This window comes from Gordionus sp. m RMFG-2023, chromosome 2, assembly GCF_954871325.1.
Source record: "Gordionus sp. m RMFG-2023 chromosome 2, tfGorSpeb1-WG-v2, whole genome shotgun sequence".
Classification (NCBI taxonomy): domain Eukaryota; kingdom Metazoa; phylum Nematomorpha; class Gordioida; order Chordodea; family Parachordodidae; genus Gordionus; species Gordionus sp. m RMFG-2023.
Window position 1 is genome coordinate 48,397,177 of NC_088776.1, and position 16,806 is coordinate 48,413,982.

The 16,806-nt window shown below is 27.1% G+C and overlaps 1 protein-coding gene across 4 annotated transcripts in view; it reads right to left on the reverse strand.

Moving 5' to 3' along the window:
- Positions 1-3,392: 3,392 nt before the first annotated feature.
- The window catches only part of LOC135925431 (solute carrier family 12 member 1-like), a 47,837-nt gene continuing 34,423 nt past the window's right edge, over positions 3,393-16,806 (reverse strand). Inside the window, exons 14-25 of one of the 4 annotated variants that reach the window (XM_065460740.1) lie at positions 16,602-16,713; positions 15,552-15,686; positions 15,094-15,200; positions 13,037-13,278; positions 11,779-11,955; positions 10,817-11,077; positions 10,687-10,698; positions 10,376-10,582; positions 9,966-10,080; positions 9,720-9,806; positions 5,047-5,226; positions 3,393-4,027 (exon numbers count right to left, since the gene is read on the reverse strand). In XM_065460740.1, coding sequence (XP_065316812.1) covers positions 3,892-4,027; positions 5,047-5,226; positions 9,720-9,806; positions 9,966-10,080; positions 10,376-10,582; positions 10,687-10,698; positions 10,817-11,077; positions 11,779-11,955; positions 13,037-13,278; positions 15,094-15,200; positions 15,552-15,686; positions 16,602-16,713 — 1,771 coding nt within the window. In that variant the 3' untranslated portion in view covers positions 3,393-3,891. Of the gene's footprint in view, positions 4,028-5,046; positions 5,227-9,719; positions 9,807-9,965; positions 10,081-10,375; positions 10,583-10,686; positions 10,699-10,816; positions 11,081-11,778; positions 11,956-13,036; positions 13,279-15,093; positions 15,201-15,551; positions 15,687-16,601; positions 16,714-16,806 lie in introns of all 4 variants that reach the window. The other 3 variants (XM_065460739.1, XM_065460742.1, XM_065460741.1) reach the window with 3 other exon arrangements.

The window sequence follows — 16,806 nt, forward strand, 5'->3', positions numbered from 1 at the left end:
TGTTTGATTTCGCCGATCTATACATACAAGTATAGTCCTAGGTCAGGGGAATACCGTTAGATCAAGGTATAAAATTACCACCTGGCCTTTTAGAACTCTCATTAAGGGGACCAATTGGTTTGAAAGTGGTTTATTTCAGGTTTTAGAATTTTTATTAAATATCACAATATTCAGGTCTTGCTGGAAAATATTTTTCAAATTTGTTCATCATTCGAAATAGAATTTAGTTATGAAAATGGTTTCAAGGGATAATCATAAATGGGAGAAGTTAATGAATGTTTATTTATACTATCTAATTTTTCAATTAGTTATTGGATACTTTGAATCATAATCGATTAAAAAAATAGGTCCAGCTAATGTAGTTTTTTAATATCCTCATCCTTACTTGAGTGCTAGCACTGCAGATCTGATATGTATATTAAAGAATATGCAAACATATCACAAATGCAAATTATTTAAATATATATCAGATTTGTCAGTATCACGAATACTTGTTCCTAAGATACAATGTATCTTATAGTTAAATTTTTTAGTAGAGTTCTGCAAAGCCCGGTACTTCCGAAAGGGATGGGTTTGCACGGGGGATTTTTTATTGAAAAAAATTTCTCACAATTTATTCTGTTTTTATTGATTTCGCTATTCTGCGATATTTTTTTGGAACATGCTTTTCCCTCAGTGATTAATGATATTTTCTTGCCTTGTTGATTCAAGAATTTTAGGCATTGGGGAGCGGGATTCACCAACCGTAAAGATTAGATGGATTAAAGATTAAATATACTTCAAACACGTCAAAGTTCCAATTAGAAGGGAATAAGGTGAGACTTGATAAATCCCTAAGCCTTTTACCGCAGTGGCAAGACGTCAAAAAAGTGCCATCAGGACTTTTTTCATTCTTATTTAAAAGGTTATTGGATCCAAACAATTGGGAAAACCGACTGACATCAAAATTTGTCAATCAACCTATTAAGATTGCCATAGAAATATTTCATTGACTTTAAGACAAGAAAAATATGCATACCAAAATGATTTACCTACTTATTACAGGCAGCACAAATGTCAGAAGGAATATGACAACCAAGCGTAAATGACGAGGAACCCATCGTTCGTGATTGATTTTTTCCTACTCGGAATCACATCTGGCCATTATAATTTTTTTCAGCGTTTCTAAGTAGTTAACAGTTAGTAAGATCAGGAGTAAACAGAATTTTTCAAATGCACACGGAAACATAAGGACTAGGAAGCTCTTTAAAGGATAGTAAAGAAATAGTCAGAATCTTGCAGAACAAATTAACTTGATAAATGAGGATTATGAAGAAATCCAAGAGGAAAGGAAACAAGCAATGCCATTAAATTACGAGAGGGAGGTTGAAATACTAGGTCTCCTTGGTAAGTAGATAAAAGGCAAATGACCAATTAAAATCAGAAAACCTTAGGACTAAAAGAGATTCTCTGAAATTTTTAAATTGGAATTCAAATTTTGAAGAGGAATTATATTGGAAGGCTGGAGAAGAAAATTTAAAAATGTGCAAGAATTTAGGTAGAAAAATATTATTTAATAATGCAAAAAAGATTATGAATGGGAAGATGATGAAAATTGTTCAGAGGATTATAAAGAGATTGAATCTAGTAATTTGACAAAAAATAATTGAAAAATCAATAAAAGAACCAAAAAGACAGTTTATCATGGAGAATGATCTTGGGAAAGGAGGCGGATATTGAAGGCATTTCTTAAGTCTAATTTACATAAATCTTTATCAGCCTCATTAATTAAATAAAAAAATACGTGCAACGTGAGCGGCTACTTCGCAAAAACATCTGAATCCGAAACTTACCTGGGAAGGAAATAGTAGTTCAGTTTATTAATCGACAAAAGAGCGATCGAACAGTTATGGGTCCAATATCACTGTCTTGTTTTTAATGACAAAAGGAGTGCGCGAAAATAAATAGGAAGTATAAGAGGAATTTCACTTATGAGGATATTATTACATAATTTGGGCACAAATGTTAGAAAAGGGTCAATAAAACCATTATCAAGGCATTAAATTAATCAAACAAAATAAACCCTGGATCAGTCTAAACCAAAAAATAATTCTGCTTCAATTAATTTTATTGTGTAATAATTATGCTCAAATTTATGTTTTATAATTTTTTGCAAAATTAGACAATTAATAGTGCCAATTTAATTGATTATAAAATACGTATCTTTAACTTGAAAATACTAATAATTGATGCTTTTTATCAAATATTCGCTTCTTCCTTGATATTGTATATTATTAAAAAAATCAAATTATATTGCTACCATTTTGCAAATATCTCGTGAAAATGTTCATTTGATATTGCACTTCTAAAATTGCGCGCTATTTAATACTAGTGGGCACGTTAAATTAGGCAAAAAATATTTGTATTTTTCTAAGAATTTAAGGCAAATTTTTTTTATTTTTTTTAAAATAGTATATATTGAAGCATAATCCATTATATTTATATTAAATCAAATAGCTATTTAGAAAATTATGTAAAAATTTAAATATATTGCAAAAAATATATCAATTACATGAAAAATGACGTATATTTTGTAAATAAAGGTTTAAAGTAATGAAGGTATATATATCATATAACACTTTTATTGTATCGGGCACCTTTAATTCTAAACGGTGATTTAAACAATCCCAGGGTATCATCGTTAAATTTAGTGCGCAAAGGCGCTTTGCAACACCAAATTTCTTCCCAGTCATGACACTGGCGCCATCGCTAGCAAAAGAAATGCAACCTATTTTTCATTATTATATTTTACGCTTAAAATTTTGTTTATTAACAAATATGTATTTTAAAAATTACAATCAATATTATAATATAACCCTAGCCATCTCATATAAACTAACCTTAACCTATGACATAAATCACACATTATCAGTAATGCTTCATAGCAGCAAAACTATCCATTTAATTTTATTGGTGGATAGCTTATAGGTTAACTTTACTCCACATCAGACCTTAGTTCCCATACCTATTCTATGCAAAATAAAACCAAAAATTATATCATGATTTTCAGTCGTAAACCATCAGTTTCATTTTGCCATGGAGGGCTCCCGTCACAAGTTATTTAATTTTAATATATGGATTATATTATTAATAACTATTAGGCGAAAACCTAATTCCACACCATGCTTTTGTCCATCCTAGTTAAAGTAAAATAAGCCGATATTATGAATGCAAATAATTTTTTTTTTAAAATCATTCAAATTTTATACAATTTTTTATTTTTATTTTAAATTTTATTATTCCAGTAAAAGGTTTTCTAGGTTTATTGTAATCTAAGATATAAAAAAACCTTTACATCTAAGATAGATGTTTCCGACATTTTTAGCAAGATACTAGCATGTTTTTTTTGTACAATACTAACATAATGTGACTCGCATTCAATCGACTAGAAAATAAATTTCATTCAATTGATATTGTTTAGGGGTCTTTTTTTTAACTAAATATAGACAGATAAGATTTGATGGCATAATATATATTATGTTTAAAAAAGAATAATAAAAACTTAAATCTGTACATTTTTTTTCAAGTGTATATGTAATATATATATTTAGGTAATATAATTTTAAAAACGAATTTACCTTAAAAAAAATATTTTTGACTGATTGTAAATTTTTACAATGATAAATGACAAGAAATTTTGTTGAAAAAAAGGTAATGCGATAATTAAAAAAAATTGACTAGGCGAATAAAATAGATAGTAAAATAAACTGTAATAATGAGATTTAAAAGATAATAATATTAACAATAAATTTGTCGTATATTAAATTTATAATTTAAGAAAGAAAAAAAAAATCGAAATAATTTTGGCAACGCGTTAAATTAAAAATAATGTATTGGTTGTGCAAACTGATATTAAGAATAGAAGGTTAGAACGCTTTGTTGATTTCCTCTGAGTAATAAAATAGGAGGCAGGTTTCTTGTCATTATTTCAAGCCATCCCATGTATAAAGCCGATGAGCAAGTACCTTTCCGAGGCATAGGTAAAGTCCTGTATCATATAATGGAGAGGAGAGAGATGCATTTTTTGGGGATATATAAATATCATATAGTAAATGGTAAATTTTAATAATAACATTTTATAAAGAAAGTTTATTTTTCTTCAAAATATGGAGGACTATATGAAAATCGGTTTTAATATCTAAAAGGCCAGGGTTCTAAATCTAGATCTCAAACAACGTTTGATTAAAAAAAATTTAGTTGGGCGTTTAATAAGTCAAATATCGAGGCAATCAACCCTGGGTAAAGTGGAACAGTTTTGCTATTTGGGTGATATGCTAAACGCAGATCGTTGTGTAGATTCTGCTGTTATTACAAGGGTCAGACAAGCACGGAAGAAGTCAGAGAGACGTAGTCTATTCTAACAAATAAAAACGACTCTCTGAAGTCAAAGGGGAAAGTGTACGTAAGCTGTGTGAGGAGTTGCTTAGGTTATGGCTGTGAAACAAGGATAATGAAAGTGGCTCACGAAGTCAAATTGGATGATAAGATGGATGTGTGTGGTATCTCTGAGAGAGAAAAATTGCTGGCAAGGAAGGGAATAGCAGTGATTGAAGTGGAAATGAACTAAAATGTTTTGGGCATGTGGAAAGTAAGACAAAAGATTGGGTAAGAGATGCACATTGAAGGAAATAGGAGTGTCAAGATCTCGAGGAAGGCCTAAGATGACGTGGATAAAGGTGATAGAGAATCTTATATATTGATGCTCAGGACCGTCAAAAATGGAAAAGAAAAATCAGAGGAACTAGAGGAGAGGAGATAGCGGTGTAATTCATATCGCATCGCACAGACATTATAAATTTTTCTTATTATTTGTTTGATTTTAAAACATACTCAGCGATATGTGTCGTATCGCTGAGCAATACGCTCTTACTATAAATATTATAAGTAAATTTTCGCAGAGCCTAAATATAATTAACATTGACTTGATGAAGGGAAACTGTTTTCAATTGCAAAGAAAAATTTACTCCTTATTATAACTTTATTAAATTAAAGAGAATTTCTTTTTACATAACGATAAGGTTGGAATGCAAGGAATATAAGTTCAGCATTTCATGAAGCCGTATATGCCTATGAGTTTTTTGCTCCAAGGCTAGGTATTCAGCATCCGTTATCATACCCGTTTTGTATTTGGGATCGTTTTCATCTCTCACTCTGTATTTAGAAATAAGCGACTCGAAATCTGATATACTTTATTTTTTTAAAAAAATTTAATAATAAATATTAATGGTGTAACTAAATTTGACCATCTAATGCTATCAATTCAAGTATAATTTGTTTTGGTCGAAGGTCCGGTAGAATTACAGGTATCCAAACCGAACCTGAACCGAACCTCTAAAAAGCCTCTGAACCGGTTCGAGTATCATAATTATATGCTTATAAAATAATGTGTAAGTTATTACTAGTATATTGCAAAAATTTTAATTATATTCGAATTGTTTTAAAGATTATTATCAATCACATTTGATTGATAAGTGTCAGTCATAATTTTTACAAATTTTAGTATATTGCCATTTTACAACATTTTTTAAATATTTTAAGCTTATAAATTATAATGCCTAGAGAAAAATTAATTCCAATATATAAATTATTTACATATAGTATTAAATAATGACACATCAAATCTGATATCATACTGGCAGTGCCGCTACCCAAGTTAGTGTGGAAAGATGTTTTTCAACAATTAAATTAATTTATATTATCTGCTTGATGTAATTTGAGTGAGACGAATTTTGAAAATTGTGCGGTTCAATAAAAAAAAAATTATGTAATTGTTCATATTAAAATTAATCATTGATATTTATTTGTTATATTTATAAATTAAATATTATTTTATAATGCGCAATTAATAAAAATGAAGGTTTTATGTATGTGTTTTTTATTTTAATTATGAAATAAAAATTTTTTTCCCTATAAATTCGAATGTAGGTTTGAATATAAAAGCGTTCAAACCGGTTTTTAGAGGTTCGAACCGAAACGATATTTTTATTTTTTGCGAACCGAACCTAAACCTTGAACCGTTATTTTTATCCGAACCTGAACCGAACCGATATTCTTTTCGGTTCAGATCCCTGTGGTATTAGTGATTTAAAATTATCTAGCAATCGACTTAAAATAGATTAATCACCTTGTCATTTTCGGGGTAGTATAAGTTGATTTTCGTATAAATAAGTCATATATAAGTTTTAAAAAAATTAATAGAAAGCATAAGAAATTTTTTTTTAAAAAAAATATATATATTTATAAAAAAAAATTTAAAAAATCAAGTGGCGAGGTCGGGCCAGGATGCTTTAAATATTTGATAGTTAGATCTAATTAAAGAAACGGCGATTTTCTGCTTGAGTTTATAAATGGAGAAAGGTGCTTCTTTTTTAAAAGCCAACTTTCCTTGTATTTTACAACCGACATCTTTTTTAGATAAAAAACGCCCTGACAGCAAAACAATCGTACCGTTTTTAATGGGATAACCTTTAGGCTGCATTCAAAGTGGAGACGGATCCGATTTTACGTCAAAACATCTGATTTGACCGCGTCCGACAAGGCTTTCATAATGATTTTTTTTTAACGTTTCGACTTAAAACAGATTAGACATTATTTTATTTTCTAAAATGAACCAATATTCTTTAGTTAAATTATATATGATCTCTTATTTAAAGAAAAAAATATAATTAATTCGAAAAGAAGAAAGGAGGGAGCATATTTTACTTTGCTGCCAAAATTACTTAAAGATCAAAACAAAAATATTAGAAATTTATTCTCTTATTATTTTAATAATATTGATTATTTGCCTTGGCAAAATAATATATTAAACTAATATTTATATATTCAATATTTTGTATTATAAAATTTATATGTATTAAATTTCTTTATAATTTATTGTATATATTTTATTATAAAAAAATATCTTAGTCATCCAAGAAGTTGTTTATAAAATCAATATTTGGTACCAATTAACCATGTTTTTGATTAAAAAATTCTTAAAAAAAATTTATACATATAATTAAATATTGTCTGCTTTGTATTCAAATTAAATACTTGGTAAATAGGTAATAATAAGATTTATTAGAAATTGATGCTCTGATCTTTTAATGTGTCATTTTTTAAAAATTAGATTGTATAAGAAAAGCATTTGCCTGAAATGGTACTTAAAATGATATAATTATAGGTCAGGCTAAAGATCACAAGGCAAATATAAAATTTATTCAAGCAAAAAAATTTATATGTATTAAATTCCTCTATACTTTATTGGTATATATTTTATTTTAATAAATAAAATATCATTAGTCATCCAAGAACTTGTTTATAAAATCAATATTTGGTACAAATTAACCATGTTTTTGAATAAAAAATTCTTAAAAAAAATTTATACATATAAAATAAATATTGTCTGCTATTGTATTAAAATTATATACTTGGTGAATGGGTAATAATAAGATTTATTAGAAATTGATATTATGATTTTTTAATGTGTCATTTTTAAAAAATTAGTTTGTATAAGAAAAGCATTTGCCTGAAAAATAATATAATTTTCAAATATTTTTTCTTTATATTTTTTTCTTCTTTTATTCGATGTTGTTATATTTTCATCTATGCTTATATTTTTATCCGAGGTAATATCATATAGTGGAGTTGAATTAGATATAGTTAAATTTGATTGTTGTATGCGAGGTGTTAAAGTTTTATTTAAAAATGATAATGTTTCATAATAAGGCCATGTTGATTTATATGGTGGCCCAGCTGAACCACTTGGACTATCTATTGTTTTTTTGTATTCTTTATTCTGATAGTCTCTTAAATTATTCCATTTAGCCTTTAAATCGTCACCTAAAAAATATATAATAGACCAAATATCTATAAAATTATTTAAAGTGTCAGTTTAAATTAAGATTTACCTGTTTACATCTTTGCAATTTTCATCTGTTTTGTCGTATATAAATTTGGCTTCTCTAATAGCATCAATAAAATCTAATATATTGATTTTCATTTTTAAAAAATTATAAGTAACGTTATAACGCTCTATAAAATTTGCCGGATCAAAAAGTCAAAATGTTTTGACTTCAAAATTTGACGGATAAATTTTTAGGTCGGAAGATATCGGAACGGACGCACTTTGAACATATATATCATTTTTAATGAGATTGACTTTTGACGGAACGGATGTAAAAAACGGATCCGTCTCCACTTTGAATGCAGCCTATGAAAATTACAAAGATGTTCATAGGTTAATCTTAATTTTTTAATTAAACTGACACTTTAAATAATTATGTAGATATTTAGTCTATTGAATACAATAGCAGACAATATTTATTTATATGTATAAATTTTTTTAAAGAATTTTTTAATCAAAAACATGGTTAATTGGTACCAAATATTGATTTTATAAACAAGTTATTGGATGACTAAGATATCTTTTTATTAAAATAAAATATATACCAATAAAGTATAGAGGTACATATAAATATAATACAAAATATTGAATGTATAAATATTAGTTTAATATATTATTTTGCCAAGGCAAAATATCAATATTATTAAAATAATAAGAGAATAAATTTCTAATATTTTTGTTTTGATCTTTAAGTAATTTTGGCAGCAAAGTAAAATATGCTCCCTCCTTTCTTCTTTTCGAATTAATTATATTTTTTCTCTCTTAAATAATAGATCATATATCATATATAATTTAACTAAAGAATATTGGTTAAAAAATAAAATAATGTTTAATCTGTTTTAAGTCGAAACGTTAAAAAAATCACTATGAAAGCCTTGTCGGATGCCGTCAAATCAGATGTTTTGACGTGAAATCGGATCCGTCTCCACTTTGAATGCAGCCTTAATGTTGGATTTTATTTGCATTGACCTCATGGCCCCAACTAATAATTTGCATGATACACTTAATAGAGCTGAATCTCTAAAAAATCAAAAATACTTGCACCTAATAATGTGTGACAACCACTTTGTTCCCATAGCAGCTACATCATCCGGCTCTTTTAAATCTCCATTTTATAAACTCAAGCAAAAAATTTCCGTCTCTTTAATTAGATCTAACTATCAAATATTTAAAACATCCTGGCCCGACCTCGCCACCTGATTTTTTTTTTAATAAAAATTATTTTCTTTTAAAAAAAAATTTTATCATGCTTTGTTTATAACTTATATATGACATATTTTACTATATTCTTTTAATTTTTAAATAATAATATTTTATCATATTTGTATATGAATTTTAATAAAAATCAATAGAATTATATATATTTTTCTTTATTCGAAGGAATTATAAAATATAATGCCTCCCTCAAAGAGTGAAAGTTAAAATAGATCATACTTAACAAATTCATTAATAAAAGATGCTAATTAGATCTCCGCGTTAAATTTTTTCAAGTTCAAAGAGATAACCAAATTAATATTTTATTTTAGAAATATGTTAATTCCAATCTTAATTTTATTTTACTGGATTGTTAAAAAAAAAGTCGATAGTATAAAGATAGTGGAATAATTTTAAGGGTTCATAAAAAAATTAGGAAAATGGAAGTTAAAATTTTATCGAAGAACTTGAGTCCAGTCCGAAATAAATTTTAAAATCCAAATCCGTATATGATCAAGTTTAATCCGATGATTGAATCGGACGTGTACGTGCAGGGGCTCTTATACTAATTTAAATTATATAGAATTTTTTTTAAACATACCCTTCTTTTTTAGGTTTGTGATGGATGTCTGGTAAGATAATTACATCAGAATAATCGATTCTGAACTTTGTTAGCATAGCACCAAAACTGCATTTTAACAACAAAAAGAGAAATAGTTATAATCTTAGAAATAAAACAAAAACTTAATATCGTGATTAATACCTTCACTTATTTTTCTTCTTTCTTTCTTAGTTCAGTCAAAATTTATTAACAGAAATAATTTTAATAGAATTTTTTATAACAAACTTGTGATGCATTATATCTAAATCTTTCTTGTCCTTGGATAATGCAAAAAATCTCATTTTACAATTTTCCCAATTGCGTCTTTGCGATATTATATACGGCAGTAGAATGGTTAAACCTGTGGCCAATAGTATCAAATTGTATTGAATCATTAAAAAAAAATCCAATATAAAAAATTAATAGCTCCTAAAAAATTTCTTCTATTTGTATCAGACTAAAACAAAACATTTTATTAGTTCTTTCTTTCTTCCTTCCTTCCATCCTCTCTTTCTTTCTTTCTTCCTTCCATCCTCTCTTTCTTTCTATAGTATTTTACATCCTAAATGAAAATTAGAAACTTTTATATTTTCTTAACTGACGATACTAAAAGAAAATTAAGCGACATTTAAAAATATGACAAATTTGAAATTTACCACCATCGTCGAAGAGCCACCACACATCTATGTAACCTTTTTTCTGTTTATAATGAAATAGATTGATAGAACTGAGGATATTTTTGTTGTAAATCATAGCAGTCCGCTTTTTACGTGTCAGGGTAGAAATATTGTTTGGAGTTGCATCTTGTTCGGCCCTGGAATCCAAATTCGGACTCATGGGTGCCTCAATCACAGCTTCTTTTCCTTAACCAAGCAGGTATAATTTTTGATTTAATTTATAAATTTATTTTTCACGATTAGTTTTTCCTCGTTGAAAAATATATAATAGTAAATATAAAGATTTTTACCTGAAGCGTCAACTATAGTCATTAATAAAACAAAGCAGCGTGTAAAAAAAATATATGAAATTTTAAATACAAAAAATATATAATTTTTAGTTCGTTCCTTATTTTTACAAAGAAATAAAAATATTATTACTTGTTCTTTTTTGAGGACGATAGGCATCTTCTTGGTATTGGAATAACATACTCTTCATCTTAGTTGGGGTATGAATTGAGATAGAAGGCGACAATTTATTGTAACTCTTAGCTAAATTTTTTTTAGAACAAGAACCATTGTAACCTTGACCTTTATTGTTACGGGTTACTTTCAAGGAAGGCAAAGAGTTTTTCCTAAATCTTCCGCGAAAAAATAAGTTGGAGGATGAACTCTTAACAGAGTCTTTATGCGAAACGAAATCTTCTAACAGTAAATTTTTTTATAAAGGAAGCTGTTATTCTTTTTTGTAAAAAATGATGTATATGATAAATCTGTAATATAAAATAAATTAGACTCAATCGATCTATTTGAAATTCATAAGGCAAAATCGATATAATGGACCTCAAATATTTTTATTGATGGATTCTGATATCCTTTCTAATGATGTATTTGTTCCAATGAAAACGGTTATATTAAGATGTATTCGCTAATTTTATTTTCATTCATACTCAGCTGATTTAATAATAACAAAAATGATTTTCCGAGATGGTGTTCAAGCATTTCCGCCTTAAATAAATAACATCTCAACCGTTTTGAGTGATGTTTTAATCAAAAATTAAGAGAATAAATAAGGAAAATTCTAAAAATTAATATGTAGGACTTATCGAAATTAATGATGAAAGATAGTCCTAGGACATAGACAAATAAACGAATTCGGATCTAGATGAATTATCATCTAAATATTAAAATAAATGCAATAATAAACGGCTAACTCAATATTTTATCCAAAATAATATTACGGAAGTCTGAAGATTTTGCTCATAGATGGCACAAAGGTCTAGACATCAATTAGCGAAATTTCGAGGTTTAGGTAATATTTTTCTAGCTAAAATATGGATTTAGCCGTTTTTAAAAATCGGCTCAAAATGAGCCGTTTAACAACACTAATAACAATACAAAACTTTTCTTTCCTTCAGATTCGCAACCCCCGTTACCTATGCCGCTCCAAACCCTCTTGAACGGTTTAGAAATGTATTGATCCAGGAATAATTCAGATTTATTTTTTTTGGATGATAATCCCCTCTCGAGAAAATCGTCCTCCTCGTCGAAATACTCGTCATCTGAAACTTGGTTTTGTGCTAAATTAATATTCAAATCATCCTTTAAAAAAATTGTTATACGTATAAACTTAATGTGGTTCTATTGTAATAATGTTTAATGATTTTAGCAATATTTATTTAGAAATATTTTATAAAAATTGCAATTAATCTAGAAAGTTCAGTGGCAGGATCCAAGGAAAGAATCTTGGAGGTTCCCCCTAAATTCTTTTTTTTAAAACTCCAATATTTCCAAAACTAATTATACAAGATTTCCTCTACTTCTTTAACTTAATAAATACAGCCTTTTCGTTTAAAAAAAAATTGTAAAAATTTGCTGGAAAACTTAACTTTCCTCATGGCATTTTTCCTTAATATAAAACAAATTTTTCGTATAAGTCTATAAATTATAATTAAAAAAAAAATTAACCCTCCACTTAAAAAAAATTCATGGATCCGCACTTGGTTAATTTTTTTAATCTGCTCATGCCAACCCATAATATTAAGAAAAATCTCGCAGGCCTATTGGTTTAAAAATACCTTGTACTCGCCAGCTCATTTTTTTAAAAATAATGATTGGTTGATTATATATTTTTATTATATGTTTTACTTATTAATTTTAAAAAAAATATGCTTGCCATCCCCATCAATTTTAAGTCAACCCGCCAGTTGCTTATATCCCGGAAGGCCTTCTAATTCTTATCATGTTAACCAATTAATTTGGTGTTCTTATTTAAAATCCGTATCTTCTAAAATTAATTGAAGTCGAGTTAGAACCCTATAATAATAATTAATAGAAGATATTTCTGAAAATTGGAATGGCAAAATAAATCAATCAAATGCAAGTAATAATTGTGATTTTGTGGACAAAAATTATCAAAATATTATAACTTGTCAATAATAACTCTAAAAAACAACAAATAATAAAATAACAAGCCAATAATTAATCACTTAAACAAATATACTCCTCTCCCTCTTAAATAGCATAGATGAACTAAAATTAAAGTAATTTTCGATTTAAAATCGTTATTTTTTTAAGAATTTCTCTATGATATTCTTAAGAATGTTGGTTAACTATTCACAAAAACTAAAAAAATTTGTTAGAGTGGGTATCATTTTTAACCGTTCATAGCGTAGTAATTATGTTTGGAAACTCCGTAAGGGTCTCTCTTCCCATTACTACCCATTTCGTAATTTTCATTCGTAGTGACGGATGATCTAAGCGACATTTTATAGCGCGAATTATTTTGCTCGTTTAAACTTTTATTCGCGGCTGCTGAAGTATTCTGGTTGGTGTAGAAGGAATAGTCCAACCCGTTCTTGAGTCTCAAAATACCGAGGCCAAACCGCATATCAAAGGTGTCGCTAAAAATGTAATATGTATGTTTATAGAATTTTAACCATTCAAAAAATATATATGTAGATATTTTCTTAAGTTCGATTAGATTAAACATGTTTGGTGGTGGTAATAAAATAATCGATTTGTTTAAGAATCAGAAGTATCCTTACTATCAAACAACGGTAATTCCAATAATATAATTGTAAGTAAAAAATAAAAATACATCTGATCATTATAAATAATTTTTTTTGATCTTTATATAAGAAAAGATAATAAAATGGCGATATAAAAAAGTAAATCTGTTTTCTTGTTAATGTGAAAGTAAATTGTATATAAATAAAAATAGATCATAAAATTAACAAAAATTATTAATATTATAAAATAAACAATTTAAATATAATAGAATATTATCAACATAAAATTGTTTACAATATTACTACATGCATCAGTTAAAATATAAAAAAATAACAAAAAAAATATAGCATCCAATAAAATTTACATTTCGTGTGAACGGGAGATAATTATAATAAATTATTATATTATATTGGGTAAGGGATGAAATAACAATAATTAGTGCACCAACAAATCATAGAAAAGGAGTGGGGAGGAATCAATATAGCTATCTATAATAGTTTTTTCGTAATTATATCTTTAACTTAAAATACTATAAATTACACTATATATAGGGTAATTAATATTAAAATTGTAATATAATAATATTTCCAAGGGGTGGAGAGGGATCAATATAGCTATCCATAAAAGTTTTTTCGTAATTATAACTTTAACTTAAAAAACTATAAATTACACTATATGGGCTAATTGATATTAAAATTATAATATAATAATATTTCCCAATAATGGGTTAACTTTAAATATTATATTACAAAAGGCCTTAATAAAACTAAATAAATGTAATTAATAATATAATATCCTAAAATGGATTAACATATATTACATAAACCTTACCAATTTATAATACAATTATACTAACAAATTTTATTAAAATAAAACATTATGATTATAATTTATTAATTTAAATTCTTAAATAAAATAAAAGCACGAATTTTTGAATATAAAAGAATGTGTAATGTTTTCAATAAGCAGCTCTTTATCTTAAATACCAAATAATTTGAGCGCAGGAATTTACGACAATTGTTTTCATGTCGAGCCTCTTCGTCTTTGGCAACATACCCTGCATAGTCTTCAGTACCACACCATGCGAGCACAGGAATTATACGGGGCTCCTTAAGCTTATGCCCCTACCTTCCACCATGGGATTTTCTTAGGTTCGATTAGACAGGAATTAAATATGTTTGGTAGGGATTATAGGGATTAAGTCCTAGTAGTAATAAAATAATCGATTTGTCTCAAAATCAGAAGTATCTTTAACAACGGTAAAATTTCAATAATATAATTTGAAAGTAAAATATAAAAATATATTTCATCTTTATAAATAATTTTTCTTGATCTTTATATAAGAAAAGATATTCAAATAGTGATATAAAAAAGTAAATCTGTTTTCTTGTTAATGTGATATTAATTGTATATAAATACCATCTATTGTTAAAATAAAAATAAATCATACAATTAACAAAAACCATTAATATTATAAAATAAACAATTTAAATATAATAGAATATTACCAACATAAAATTGAAAACAATATTAATACAATATTGTATCGTGATGCCCTAAAAAGATAAATATCATTTTTGTTAGCAGATCTGATGCTTATCAAAAGTTTATTGCCCACGGAAAAATTTCAATCTAAAAGTATAATGTAAAATATTTGATTCCCTCACATAACAGTATTTTGTTTTCCAATAAATATAAATGCATACTGGATTATATTAAAGTATTGGTTCAGGGCCTCCATATCATCACTCTCCCAATTATTTTTGTAACCCATCATCAAGACGTTCGGCCGCAGGCGTCCCAAACCAGATAACTACATTTATTATAAAAATATAGTTGACAAAAAAAAACTTTCCATTTTGTGAACGAATTCAACTTTCTCCGATTATCTCCATGCATGCAAATTTAAAGGCCTGAGCACGACACAGGTTTATAAACAATATAAATTCCGGCTCAGTCAATGTTTTTAAAAATTAATATTTTTCCCAAGTCTGGGAACAAATTAATATGACCAGATCCGTACCCTGATCTTAATCGAGCCAGGAGTGTAAGTCTCTAAGATATCACATTTCATATGTAAATTATGATATTTAATAACTCAGATTTAATATTATATCTAAAATTTAAAACTTTATATATTTTGATATTAGATCTTTTATCAAACCTGAATCAATGACTTGACGCCCATCCTTAAAGTAGGGGCCACAACGGCGTTATACATGGATTTTATTTTCCTGTGCTTAAAATAAGTGTAAACTCGATTCGGGTTAACGTCAAAGTACATGTCCGTAGATTGCCCCTTTAAAAAGATATATATATTTCATAATTATTATATTTTTTAATTCCATAAAAAGTTATTTATTATTATTTTACGAATTTAAAAGAATGTATTAAAAAAAAACTAAACAAAACAGATTAAAAATGTATAAACAATCAAAATGAAAAGTACAAAGAAAATTATGGAGGAGAAATATGTGCATTGAACTTACCCTTAAAAATATTAATCTGGATTCTTAGTTAGTGGTAAGAATCAAGAGGATTTACCTCAAAAAGTTTAATTTTTATGACTATAGAACGCTATGGGCTATCCAGAGCTATATGACCAAGGGTGGTGGTTATCACCTGGACAAAAAAGTTATGGGGCAAATGATTAATGAAATATTTATTGATTTTGTCTAATTAAAATATGAAAGCCTATTAATTGAAAAAGAAAAAATAGAATTTGATAAAATACCATTATTTGATTTTTAGAATAGAAGAAAAAAAGGTCAAATAGATGTAATGACTATTTTCTGGCTAGTCACCAATTAGCACATTTAACCTTAAATACAGTGTATTCAATATGTAAATGAAATTGAATTATGCCCCTCCAAACTCAAAATAAAATTTAAAAGGAAATGGAATGAAAGAAACAAGGTTTATATATTTTAGTATTATCTGTCCGCATAATTAAGTTTGGACAAAAAACGCTAAGACACCGTATTCTTTAAAACAAAGATCACCTTTGTGGCAAAAATTATAAACAATTAAAATATAAAATGGGCATTCATCAAAAAAATAATAAATCTTAAGAAGCAAAATCTATTGAATTAGGAATGCTCAAAAGTCAAATAAAAATTATCTCTTAACTTTCTTTCTTTAAAGTGAGTATCAATGTTAGTAAAGACAAATTTACAAAAAAATCTATTTTAGTCATAATCACAATAATTCTTACCAATATAACGTGACCGCATATCAATAAACTGATATTTTTGGTGAAATTGTTAACGAAATCTAAAAATGCGGGTCTTGATTTGGGATCTCCCGTGAGGGCTAATATTTGTGGCCTATTTAAAATAAAATTAGACTATTAAAATTTTATAAGCAAACTACTAAGTGAGAAGTAGTTTTAAATAAACACATTTTTGGGAAACCAACTA